Source organism: Dermacentor albipictus, chromosome 6 (assembly GCF_038994185.2).
Source record: "Dermacentor albipictus isolate Rhodes 1998 colony chromosome 6, USDA_Dalb.pri_finalv2, whole genome shotgun sequence".
NCBI lineage: Eukaryota > Metazoa > Arthropoda > Arachnida > Ixodida > Ixodidae > Dermacentor > Dermacentor albipictus.
Genome location: NC_091826.1, coordinates 105052917 through 105066915, shown reverse-complemented (window position 1 = coordinate 105066915; position 13999 = coordinate 105052917). Strand labels below are relative to the sequence as shown.

Genomic DNA, 13999 nt, shown 5'->3' with positions numbered 1-13999 from the left:
CATTGCTCTAGAAAGAGTAATTCAGCGGTCGGGCCGGATGTCTTCATCTTCTATTGGTTGATGACGATCTCCGGCCTGCATGGTTGGCGCCCCTATTCCAGGGCACCACTGAGCGTGGCTGCTTGTCGGGCATGATCCACCAGCCTCCGTTGGAGGCTAGGGTCGCCGCTGGAGAGCACGCTCTTTCGCTGCTCCGCACTCGGATTTTCTATTTTGTGGAATGCCTTATTGGTATTGCACTCCCATGTGATGTGATAAAGTGTGGGTATTGCGCCACACCACGGGCATGTGTCTCTGTATTGACTGGGGAACATTTTGCATAGTATACCTAAATTAGGGAAAGTTCCTGTCTGCCGCTTTGGTTGCCGTTTGGTTGCCCTCAATCTCAGTGTGCCCCGGTACCCAAAGATGGTGTGCCTAATGCGTTTATTCTGTTGACCAGCGCGGAGGAAGATTTGGAGCGCTTTTTGACCGATTCTGCCGTTAATGTAATTTCTGCATGCTTCCTTGGAGTCTGTTAGAATTATAAGGAATCTATTTGTATGGTAGCCCTCCACAGCTGCTAGAGCAACAGCCATTTCCTCTCCCTCGGTTACCGTACAATCCCGTGCCGACGCGCAAGCGATTTCCCTATAGTGCGTGTCTGTTACTGCCGCGACGACTCTTTGTTCTTTTTCCCTTCGTTCTCGAGGATATACCGCGGCGTCCGTGTATACCGTGTTCGCCTTGGTTGCTAGGTATTTTTCTGCATGTTTTGCCCTAGCGTTCCGCCTGGCTATGTGTAAATTCGGGTCCATGTTTCATGGCAGGGACCCTACCTTGATGGTACTGCGGTACTCATCGGGTAGGTTTTCCCTTATTTGTTCTTCCCTTTCAATTTCTTTGTGCTCGAGTTTTTTTAGGAGCTTTCTGCCCGTGGTAGTGTGCTAGAGTCTGAGTAGCTGCGACCATAATTGGGCTTTTTTGAGCTCCTCGAACGTGTTGTGGAGTCCGAGGGCCAGCAGCTTCTCAGTCGAGGTGTTGGCCGGCAGGTGAAGCGCTGTTTTGAATGCTTTCCTTATGATGGGGTAGGCCTGGTCCCCTTCGCCTTTGTTTGTGTTGTAATATGGGAGGGCATGCGTAATCCGGCTGATTATGAGGTTCTTAACCAACCTGACTGTATCTTCCTCCTTCATGCCGCTTCTTTTTTGCGAGACGCGGGTGATCATACGTGCCACCTGTGCCGTCGCTTGCTTGAATAGGTTTATGGTGTGTGTACAGCGTTGATTGCTCTGCACCCACATTCTCAGAATACCTGATGGCTTCTTTTTCTGGTATTTTTTGTCCTTCTAGGGTGACGCTGATTTGTTCTTCCGAGAGTTTTCCTCTTCTGACTCAGGAGCTCTGACTTCTCCGTCCAGCAGGCGAGGCCTCTTTCCCTAACACATTCTTCCACGCATGCTGCTGCGTAGTCGTTCATGTAGTCGTTCTTCTTTTTGGCTGAGAGAGCCTTGGTTAGTCCAGATGGTGATATCGTCGGCATAAATGGCGTGATGTATGCCGTCGATCTCTTCCAGCTTCCGGGCTATCCCAATCATTGCAATGTTGAAAAGAATCGGTGAGATCCCGGATCCCTGCGGGGTTCCTTTGTTAGGTGTATGGAACTTGTCGGTCCGCAGGTCTCCTAACCCCACCGTGGCTGTTCTGTTTGATAGGAACGCTGTGACGTAGCCATGGAGGGAAACAAGTAAATGTCTTGTAAAATGCATAAAAATCCACTGTACATTTTGCATACTGCCTTATTTGATGTACAGCAAATAAGGCAGTACAGGACCACAATTACAGCATTTTTGCTGTAATTGTGGTCGAGGCCAAACACGCGTCTTACTATTATTGCATAAAAACATCGTGATTATTTGAAAAGATTAAGCTATACAAAAGCTGATATTGAATGAATCAATAACTGCGTTAGGACCACTTCAAGCCTAGTTACCTGCAACGCGTGAAGGCTAATGCAACATTTAAACACAGGAATTTAAATAAAGCAAGGTATATGACAGCATGTATGCGTACATTAAACTTTTCTTCTCAACTGCCTTACGCTACTTTTTCAGACGACGGGCGGAAGGTAACAAACAGATGTACTGATTAGCCAACTCCATCTATGTGTTGCCTTGTACTTACTACGCTGTGCGTTAGGGAGGCATTCGGTGATCTATTTGGAGCAATAAACATAGCTACCGATCGCTCAGCACTGATGTTCATTGAAGCACATTTCTCTTATCCCATTTCTGAAAGTAGTTGATAGAATCTCAAATATTTATTGTTATCTTGTCAATCACCAATTTCGACAATGTTTTGCAAAATCACCATCGGTCAAAGGCAAACACATCAGTTGACAGTCACTTTAGCATACGCTAAAGACGATGAAGGTAAAAACCTTCATCTTGTTTTGACTTGTTTTCTCTCACGAAAGCTCGTAGATTTGAGTGCCTTAATGAACTCTACGTAACTAACTTCATATTCGTTAATTTCGCCGAAATTAACACCAGAGTCTGTGGGTGCGACTTCCACCAAAAGTCAAGGATTCGACATCCACGAAAGGGCGTGGTTTTGAGCGCCTTAATAATCCTATCCTCATTAAGTGTGCCTTAATTAACTTCACCGTAACACCAATTGTGCTGGGTTCGACTCTCACCCTTCACGATGTAAACTGGTATTCAACTTCGTGATTGGTCGCAAGAATTTTGGTACCATAATGCCCGACAACGGATTTTTCGACCCATGAGCCAGCTAACATTTTGCCTTCATAATTTACTGTATCTTAATGCATAAACGCACAGTTGCTTACGCTGAATAAATTGATACGCAGAAGGCCTGTACATTACCAAAGCCCTTTAATGCGAAAAGCCGGCTTTCTGCGACTGTAACATGACGGCAACAAGATTTCAAGACAAAACAATTTAACAACGAAGGCATGAATTCGAAGGGTGCCTCCGAGGGTCAGTCAATTTTGAATATCAGATATTTCGAATGACGTGATAGGCGCTTGTTTTTATTATGTCGAATAACTTCCTTGTATTGTGGAAGAAATATCTGAAGAATTGGAAAAGTCGAGAACTGTTAACGCGGTCTCTGGCCTGTTGTTTGTAAAAGTGTCTGTAATAAAGAAAATTATTTTACTCAACAAAAACATACTCTAGATGAAGGAACCCCACGCATTTAGTTAGTGGCGTTACCCATAGCCCGTGTCCAGTAAAGCCTTTCTACACAGAAACTTGACTCGTCCTGGCAATGAGCTTACAAAAGACACGTGCAGATTCGTCCGTTTAAATTACTGAAATCTAATTGCGAAATTCTATTCTAGGTTCTTCCGATGTGCGCGGAAGAACCTAGAAGAACAGGAGCCTCACGATTGTTCGAATGTGCTATTTTGCCGTTAAACTGCATCGTCGTTTTGCCATTAAAATATATGTAGGTACATACATAAATTCTGCAGTGCGTATGTGTATAAATTGCATGTTTCTTCCCAACTCCATTGCGTTTCCACGTTTTTTAAGCGACTGTGGCTAACGTAAGCAGCGGATGTACATATGTGAAGAAATATGCTGAAGATGTGCTGAGACGAAGAAACCCCATGCATTTAGTTACTCAGTGTCGTTACCGATGGCCCGTATCAAGTAGAGCCCTTCTGAACAGAAAATTGGCTCATCCTGGCAATCAGCTTACAAAGGTTACGTAGTGATTCTTCCATTCATATCACTGAAATATAATCGAGAAATCCTATTCCAGGTCTTTCTAACGTGCAGAAAGGCCTCACAGTTGTCCCAATGCTTTAACCTATAAACAGCGGCGTTGTAATAGGTTATACATAAGTGCTCCCATCCATTTCCAATTGTTGCGTTGTACTTGATATTTTATATTATGTACTAGATGAGCTTAGTTTGAGCACCTTTAAACTATACGTTTAGGAATGCATAACTGGTCATTTAGTTACACTCAAAGCTTGGTTACCGGCGACGCGTCTTTGGTAGCGTAGCCTTTTGTATACAGAGTCTATTGCTCTTTGGAGTCAGTTGACGAAAGTTGCCTGATTTTTTGCTTTAAAACACCGAAACATAATCTAGAGATGGTATTACAGGTGCTTCGGATGTGCGCGGTGGTATTCGAGCCATCTCTATCGTCTGAAAGCGTGATTTTGCCTATAAAATCAAGCATCGTTTTATCATTTAAATATGTTTGCCCAATAAACAGATACAATAGTACGTGTGTATATATTAAACTTGTTTTTTTTTTACTTTTTGCGCTCCTGTTTCAGACCAATGCGACAGCAGCGGTAAGCAGCAGATGTCCTGATTAGACTATTCAATTTCATCTGCAATGCTCTTGTTTTCATCCATCTCCAAGTGTTGAGTTGTACTTGCTAAGCTAGGGGTTAGAGAGCAATGCGTTTATAGATTTAGAGCAGGAATAGATCATATAACTTTTAAGCACCAGATTCGCCAATTTTTCGGAGGACCTTGCTCATTTTTGAAAATATTCATCGAGATTTTCAAAGGTAAAACATTCATATCGTGTCAATCACGGATCATGCCGACGTTTTCAACATCACCGTCGGTTAAAGACAACGTTTTCATTGACAAATGGTAATGGTGGTAATGTATCAACGCGCACTTATCGACGCCATCGACGTTATCAGATGACGGCAGCATGATTTAGGAACAGAAAAATTTCACGACTAAAAATTCACGAGGTGCCTCCAATTGTCAGTCCATTTTTATATCACGTGTTTGGAGTTACCCGATTGCAGTTTTATTTTGGTCTGCGTGAATTTATTGTTGCAAAATAACCTGGAGAATTAGCTTCTATGGCGGTCAGTCAAGAACCCGGCCAGTTCTTTGCAAAAGTGTCTTTATCAAAAAAAATTACTTGCTCCACAGAAGCATATTGTAGATGGACCAATTAAGCGCATTTAATTACAGTCAACGTACCCACACCACATGCCTGGTAAAGCCTCTTAAATCTTTTTGTGCGTAAACAGGGACGAAGAATAGGAGCTCCTATTCTTCGTCCCTGCATTTTTTTTTACAGAAATTGGTCTCCTCCAGGTAGTCATCTTACAAATGTCATGTGCTGAGTTTTACATTTGAATCACTGAAATGTAATTGAGAAATTCAGTAGAGGACTCACGATTGTTCGAATGTGCTAGTTATCCGGTAAACTCAATCGTCGTTTTGCCATTTCAATATATGTACTCAAACACAAAAATATCGCAATAAGTATGTGCATAAATTACTTCTTACTTTCCGTTCCTTTTTCAGACCACTGTCCGGAATGTAAGCAGCACATGTACTGATTAGATAGCTTCATATGCAATGCTTTCGTTTCCATCCGCGTTTGTGTTCCGTTGTACTTGCTGCGCTATGCGTTATAGAGCAATTAGGTTATCTCTTTACAGGATAAATACATAATATTACTATTAAGTACCAGATGAGCTTAATTGATTACCTTGCTTTTATTTGAATGTAGAACGTATTTTTGAAGCATAGAAATGGTTTATTATTATCGTGTCAATTAGCAAGCTTGCCAACCTTTTTTAACGTAGCCGCGGTGAAAGACAATCTTCTGATCCACAAGAAATCTTAATCTATATATATGCATGAGCGCGCAGTCTTTTTTTTTTGTCAGATGACCTTTACGTCATCGAGGGATTTCAGCACGAAAAAATTCTGCTTCCTGTGACCAGAGATGGGGGCGGCGCGATATCACAACAAAATAAGCAACAAAGGCACTTAATTGAAAGGTCAGACCATTTTAAATATCATATATCTCGAGCTACGGGATTAGGTTTCTTAATTTCGACAAGCTGCACTGTATACCCTTGCCGAAATAAAGTCGGAGGAATTGTAGAAGTCGAGGACTGCAATTCAGGTCTGTCGAGAATATAGCAAGGTGTTTCTAACAGCGTCTTCAGTAAAGAAAAGTGTTTCTACCTAGAAAATGAACTGTTTGGCAACGCATAACTATGCATTTAGTGTCTGGTAACGAAGCATTTTTACGCGGAAACATAAGTGCTCTTGGGAGTAAGTCGACAAAATTTGCCTGAGAATATTTGCGTTTCAATTACTTTAATGTAATCGAGAGATCACATTACAGATGCTTCAGACGGGCCCTGTGGTATCTGAAGCCTCACGATCGTCTGAAAATGCTGTATCTATGATAAAACGAAGCATCCCTTAACCTTTTAAATAATCGTAGTCCTCGCTGGAAAAATCACTGTGCGTATGCGTGCAATAAGATAGTTTCGTTTCGATTACTTACCGGTCCTTTCAGATGGAGGGCAGTGGATGTATTGACTAGCAAACCTAAATACCGTTTGCTATGTTACCGTTTCAATCTGTTCCCAACTGTTACTTTCTACATGCAGCGTTATGCATTAGAGAGGTATTCAGTTATATAATTAGATCACTAATTCATCACATAACCTTTAGGCACAAGAATGGATAAGTTTATTAGAACACCTTTCTCTTATTCTATTTTAAAAATACTTTTTGTAGAATTTAAAGCTATTGTCGTCCTGAACAGCACTGATGTTGCCAACGTTTTCCATGATCGCCATCGGCGAAAGACAACATTCTGATTCGGAAACACTTACTATGTGGTAATGCATAAGGGCACAGTTTCTTACGCTCAATAAATCGTCACGCTGAGGACCTGTGCGTCAGCAAAGCCTTTTACTGTGAAAATCTCTCGTCTTGAGGCTGTCGGATTACGCCAGTTCGATTTCACAACGACATAGTTTACTAACGAAAGCACGCGATTCAAAGGGTGCCCCCAAATGTCAGTCGCTCTTGAATATGAAATACAGTCGAGCCTCAATATTGTCACGTATATATTGCCATGGTGAATAAGCGTCGTCCCACTGCGGGTGACATTATCAGTGCCACCACATGGGGCGGAGCGACCGCGAAAGCATGGCTGGCTTCGTTTCGTACTGCCAATGTGAAGATATCGCCGACACGGCATGAAACATGTCCATCGTCGCCGACTCTCAAATACAACAAATTCAGTTTTGTTTTAATTTGCGTTTATCGAGTTCGTGATATTCGAAACATTTTGCGGCCCCTTCCGTATAAGAAGAATCCATCGGCGACAGTGCTTATTTGCATATATTTGAATTACGACTAAATTTTGCTTTACCGAAGCGAATGTGTAATTTTACTGCCTTTGTTTTATCGAGGTTTAACTGTACTAACATAAATGTACGGTACAATGCACTGAAGAATCTTTTTGCAGACTAGGTCGTCATAGTTCGAAGACTGCACCACCTTTCTTTAGGCCCCACATGCAGCCGCTGGATGCGATATATTGTGGAACGATATTGTAATGCTGGGAAAATGCGAATCAATAATCACTTGGGATTTCCCTGAAAGTGCAGGTAAATACGTTAAAACTACAGTGTATACTGACGAAAAAAAGATAACAATTACATCGTGTGGCATATATGCCTGAAAATATCGCAAAGCACTTCGTTTGACAACATCAACCCCAAATCATGCATACAAAACATGTATATGCGGTGAGCTTACACGCCTCTCCAAGTCTCGTATAGGTTCAGCTTCTCGTACTCTATGAGCCAGCTCATAACGATGACGTGGTGTCGTTGAATGGAAATACGGCCGCAAAGAAGCGAAGTGGACAGGACAGACGCCCACTTACAATTGATGTTTAATGAAAGGTTTTCCAGGGAGCGGACGGCCACACATGCGCACTCAAAAGGCAGATACAAAGCTGGATCCAAAGCTCATGCATATTCGCGTGCAATAATTGTAAAAAATGCTGTCGCCCAAGGACACACCTAACTATTTTATCTGTCAAGGCAACTGACGGGACACTGACACACGTGGCAGATTGTGCGTATATCTGGCTAGCCTCAATAATTTCTCTCGCCAGTCTGTCATTAGACACGTTTAAAATGGTTGCGTTTCTAAGTAGCGCAGTGCAACCACAATATTTGATGCGTGCAGGTAGGTGCATACCACCTACCTGCACTTCCTGTACTGCTTGTTAACCACTCACGTAATAAATAATTTGGAGGGCGCTTAAGCTTCACCTTTAAGAGTGGAACGTGATAGCATTCAGAGATCCCTGACGGCTTCTCACGCAATTAGTTGTAAGTGAGCGTCTGTCCTGTCCACTCTGTTTCCTCCCCCCGTATTTCCGCGCAACGACGCTACATGATGCACCAACTGTCCCAACACTCTATGCTTCTGGATAATCATGGCATTCAACATGGACACACCTGCTAAAACTGAAATACTACTGGAATAGGAGTACAAGCAGTGCCGACGGTTCTTTAACGTCGGCGGACGGCAGTGACGTCAGCGTCAGCGGGCTGCTGCAAGTGACGGACCCAGTGGGTAATCGAGGGCTTTCTGCAATGGGCAGAATACAAAACGTGAAGAGAATTGACGCAAATAAACGAAGATGCTCGAACCGCTGTTAAGCGATTGAAGCAACGATGTCTTCCTGAACAGGTTTTGGCACGCGCAACATACCTTGGACCACCGCTGTCGATCACCGCAATATCTTGCGCAAGGCATGAGAACTGTGCGTCATGCAGCCAAAAGCTAGTGTGTTTCGCTGTCATCACGGAGGAGCAGCGTTTGACCCACCACAGACAAGACACCGCGCGCTTTTCGGGCCGTTAGAATTCTGCATTATTCCTAGAGAGTGTCCTAAATAACTTCAGCATAGGCATTCAAAAATCTTTCACTATATGCGGTTATCAGGCTTATCGGATGGTTAGTTCTCTTTCGTCGACAAGATAGGTTTTGCCAACAAACTACACCAGGCAAATAAAACATACTATTTAGTAGCTGTTTTTTTCGTTTATGACGTGGCTACCAATCGGAAAGCTACTCTCCTCCTATATTTTGCCAAGGATGCAGTCGTTTACACTGCGCAATTTCATGAATTATTTTTCTGCCCGCGAAATCCGGAAAGTCGCAAGCGAGTACGCACCTTTGTGTCGCGTCAACTGGGAAGCGACTTCGAACGAACGTTACTGGTCGTTGCATAACACGGTAACCGTCAGAACTTTGCTTAGGAAGCAATAGTAGCGCGGACAACGCAGCTAGAGATGAGAGGGAACGAACACCTTTTACACGAGCCACGAACGTATGGGCACAACTGCGGCTAGCGGCCAATCAACTAGACACGACGACTACTACTATCACCATCGAATGCGAACTTCAGGCCTCATCACCAAAACACCGGCAACTCGCGACCGGTGCTTTTCACGTCTGCTCGCACGGTCACGGACATATGCGAGATAAGCGACAGCCGTGCTCTCTGAATCCTGCACCGCTGATTGGTCCAACGACTCTCCCACCGTAATCGCTTCACTCACAAAGCCAGGAAATTTGCAGCTAATGAAATTGGTTAGTTGTGCATAAAAGCCACCTCTTGAGACTCACGTGACCACCCCTGCGAATGCCACGCAACTGACCAGCCCCCCACTTACACGTGACAACTTACCGGCTCAAAGTACTTTCTAACTTCCTTGATTGATGTTTCGTCATATTGCGGTGTTTCACCTGTGTTTGCGTAAACCAGTTATTACTAGACAGTATCAGCATCAAGTTACCACCCGCTGTAAGGACGTTTTAAGGACGACGTTTATTGAATGCACCGCTTGTAGGTGCTTTCAACTGCATCGGTGAACTCACTTAGGTAGTGTTTTGTTAATCCTGCAAAAATTGCATGCATTTATTCGCTTGAATTAATTCAACTTGAAGCCCATGCTTGACTTGATACAAATGACTCCTGGTGTGAACGCTCCAAAGAAGCTCAATGCGCTTCCTTTGGTGCGTTCACGACAGGCAGCATTTAAATCGAGGCACGTGTGGGTTTCAAGTTCATATGCATGTCTGAATACGAAAGTAAGACTCCCTTATTCGTTAATATATGTATTTAACCTCAGTTCTCACAACTGGGCTTGAATTGTTGCTTATCTTCATGCCTTGGGCTTTCTATCGCGTAGAACACCAAGTGCTGAAAAACACCTTTGTTTGCATAAAAAGTGGTTTGTCTAAGCTCCATGGTCTTTGATAGGACCTAATGAAAGTTCAGTATAATTTCCCACCCACGTGCTGATAATCTGTGCACTCGCTTCTATTAAACATAGTGTGCTAGTTGTTTCAACTGAAGAAAGCAGCCATTTCTCATTATATCGGTCTGGTTATAATTTGTGATAAGGTTGGTTAACCCAGTGAACTACCTCTTCTTTTACCTTTTGGAAAACTTGGTAAAATCTACCACAACATAGTATTTTGTTATTTTTGTAGTAGAGAAATTCATTTGGCACGTAGTACGATTAATCTATTTCTAAAATTAGGTTACTCGAAGAGGCGGATGTTCCAAGAATGTGGTGCAGAAGATCTCATTTCGGAGAATTTAGCGGGTGACACCATTTGCGAGTTTTGATGCAACAAAATAAATTGGCGCTTCTGTAACATATATGTTTAAGTGCAAGAAATGGCATCTTTACAAAAAAAGAAATGGAATGGGCTATTAGTGCACTTCGACCCCTTTCAAGTTCGATGGCAAGTGTTTCGAAATATGTGCCATCAACATGGTTAGTTTATATTCAGTACAACTTCAGGACTCGCCTTCTATAATTTGCAATTGCAATACGTACCACAATGTAATTTATAAATAAACTTGATTAAGAAATATCGGTTGCTAGTACAATGCGCAGTTTAATTTCTTCGGGAAGTAATGTTCATCTCGTCCATCCGGTTTATGGTTCAAAATAGCACCATCGGCCATAGGCGATCCTAGCATATTCACCATGGAAATAAAACGCTCTATACAGAAAATACTATCAGCTGCAATGGACAGTGTACAATGTACATCAGTAACTCTTGCGAATGCGGTGCAAAGCCGTATCTTCTTGCAACCAAAAATACTTTCTCTATTCTTCCAGCAGCGCACAGGCGCGCAGCGCATAGCGCTGCTTGTCGCCGTCTTGACGCTACGTTGTGGTAAGTACACACAGTTACGAACGTCACTTTCACGAGCGACCTTCAAATGTTGATCACCATATACATAGGATTTGCAGATGACGTCTTCTTCGGGGGTCACGCCCGCTATTAACGTCTGAGATACCAGCAATAAACCAATAATAATCACAACAGCGTTAGGATATATGTGGACGCTCCTGCACTTCTTGGAGGTTGACCGTTTTTGCTCAATCAGGGTTGCCTCCCTGTTTTCCATCTCGTGTTCTCGAAAACCCGCGATTAGAAAACCACTTTAAGCTCGGGCATGGTACGCGAACGTTGAACTCGTGACGCATAACTTGCACCTAATAGGAAGTTATATCATGACTCCTGCTGTTATTGTATCTCATCTCTTCTGTTTGTGAAAATGTAGACGCTTGGCCGTGGTTGCCCAGTGGCTATGTTATTGTTCAACTCGTGACGCATATCGTCTTGCTGAGCCAACCAGGCAACATACACGCAGAGTGCGGACAAGACAGCAATATAAAGGCTTGTAATGAGTGGCTTGCCACACAAAAGTAACTTCAACGAGCTTCGTTGCTGTCTTACCGCGGCTGTTCAATTTGCAAAATAAAGTGTTCGTACTTCTCCAACAATGCGAACGCTCTTTACCGTGCCTTTTACAAGCTACAGCGGCCGAATTGACTGTAGCGCACCAAGCGGATGGGATTAACATCTTTTGGGGTCGGGTTTGGCCGCGCGCGTTTTGAACGCTAGCTAGAAAGCGTTGGGCCGGCTGCTGTAATAGGCGCGGCATTTTTTTTTTCGCTTTTGCTGCTCAGTTGCGTGCGTTTTAGAATTGAATCAGTTTGTTTCATACAAACGGTTGTGAACGATCTTTACAAGCCTCCATAGAATCTGTGCCACGTGCAATTTCATGAAGTATAGACCCAAGAAGCATTTATTGTGCTCTATATAAATGCTTGCTTCCGGCTTTTGTGCGTTCATGCAACGTTGTGCCACCAGGACAGCAGCAGTAGTTCTTGTACCAAGCTCCACCGGACATCAGCTGAAAAAAATTACAAGCATATGTCATTTTGGTGTTCAGACCCCATAAGAATACTGCATGTAGAGGCGAAGCGTGCGAAAGTGGTGAATGGGTGCCATAACTAACCAAAGCAATTCGCTTCTACGTACACCTGGCGTAGAAAATACCCACCCATCCCAAGCAATACCAAAATATATGAAAACATATGATTTGCAGGCATTTCACATTGCCGGTCACTATTTTATGCACTTTAAGAGCACAAATACAACAAGCGACTCTGCATTTCGAACGCGAATTGGCTTCAGCTGACGCGATGGTAAGCTACATAGAAGTGGTCAGAGCGCAGGCTCTCAGTCAGGCCATGCTAGATGGTGGCACAAATACTTCTATGCGCACTGAAGGCAAATGCGCGGGTGCAAAGCCTGTTTTTCGTTGTTCAGAAGACAGAATTTTCGACTTCTTGCGTTTTTTTTATCTCCTTGGCGTTATCTTTCGCGCGTTCTGCTAGCGCAAGCAACGCACTCCAGTATTATCAATCCTAGCAATCGCTCGTCGCGTTTTTGCAAGCGTGAGTACGAAAAGAAGGTATATGGCTGCTGCGGGGCCGCAAGAAGCGTCACAAAGTTGACCCACTGGGATTCAGTGCGCGCCAACCACGACCGAACTGCTCTTCGCTAACTGTGTCCCAAGACTCTGTTCGTCGCAGAGTCAAACATTTCTCACGTTGCCGTAGTCGAATAGTGCAGTGCGTCGTGTCGAAGTGCAAGAGGAACGCGAGAATACGCCGGTAGCCCAACAAACAGGCTACGTCCAAAACAAACGGGTTGCCGAGCTAGCGAACTTCACATGCGCAGCCGGCCTCGCTCGCTTCGGTGGCGTGTCTTGCGCATTACGCATGTGAACGGCACGTCTCGCGTGCCGCTAGTTTGTTGCTAGGCAACGCAAGCAAAATAGGTCGCGAAGTATACATAAGCTCACCTATACGCAAAACGTTTTAGTTGTACGGGAAAATTTTTTGAAGAAAGTAAAACGTTGTCTAAGCACATTTCACGTTCTTTCTTGTTGCCGATGCTCATGTCAGACAGTGGACAGGATTAACAGTAGGCGTGACGTGTTTCCTGTTGCCATTTTTTTTTCGAATTTCCCCTCTTGTTAAATTTCTTTCGCTGTCGACGACAGAAGCCATGTCGGTTCCCATCGTGTCTGCACATCAAATATTTAATGTCTTCAAGCCTGCAGAATATGATCTTATTATTCTACATCACACTAGTACCGCTAACACTGCAACCATATTGTATATATAATCATACAAACCGTTTTTGCAGGTGCCAATGATGTAAAACACTCAACGATGTGGATCAAGAACTCATGTGTAATCCGGTGCGCAAACACGAACATGGCGCAAGATAATGAATGTAAATGCCTCTTCAGAGTTAACAACCTCACCGCCAGTGTTCGTGTTGCCCACACGAACACTGTCGTCGACACCAATTAATTGAAGGGTTCGGCACACACACATTTTCGTGGCCTCTAGTGCAGGCACCCGTTCAATCCAGCCTTCAGTTCACTTCGGCGGCGTGGAACCCTCTTTCAGTGCACTATAACAATATCAGTAAACATGTGCAGCCGCACTTTGTACGGCTATTATACGCTAGACGCATAGGCGCAAGTGACTTTATAACTTGCACATAATAGGAAGTTATATCATGACTCCTGGTTATTGTATGTCATCTCTTCTGTTTGTCAAAATGTAGACACTTCACCATGGTTGCTCAGTGGCTATGGTGTTGGGCTACTGAGCACGAGGTCGCATGATCGAATCCTGGTCATGGCAGGCGCATTACGACGGGTCCAAAACACCCGTGTACCTAGATTTAGTAGAAACCCAGGTGATCGAAATCTCCGGAGTCCTCCACTGCGGCACGCCTCATAATCGGAAACAGGTTTTGGCACGTAAAACCCGATC

The 13999-nt window shown here is 43.7% G+C and overlaps 1 protein-coding gene across 16 annotated transcripts in view; it reads left to right on the top strand.

Annotated features, from left to right (window-relative positions):
- The window catches only part of LOC139061333 (uncharacterized), a 284688-nt gene that overhangs the window by 259871 nt on the left and 10818 nt on the right, over positions 1-13999 (top strand). For 7 of the 16 annotated variants that reach the window (XM_070541220.1, XM_070541213.1, XM_070541207.1 and 4 more), the window contains 3 exons: positions 4298-4315; positions 5301-5315; positions 10970-11027. In XM_070541220.1, coding sequence (XP_070397321.1) covers positions 4298-4315; positions 5301-5315; positions 10970-11027 — 91 coding nt within the window. Of the gene's footprint in view, positions 1-1332; positions 1404-4297; positions 4316-5300; positions 5316-10969; positions 11028-13999 lie in introns of all 16 variants that reach the window. The other 9 variants (XM_070541215.1, XM_070541216.1, XM_070541212.1 and 6 more) reach the window with 5 other exon arrangements.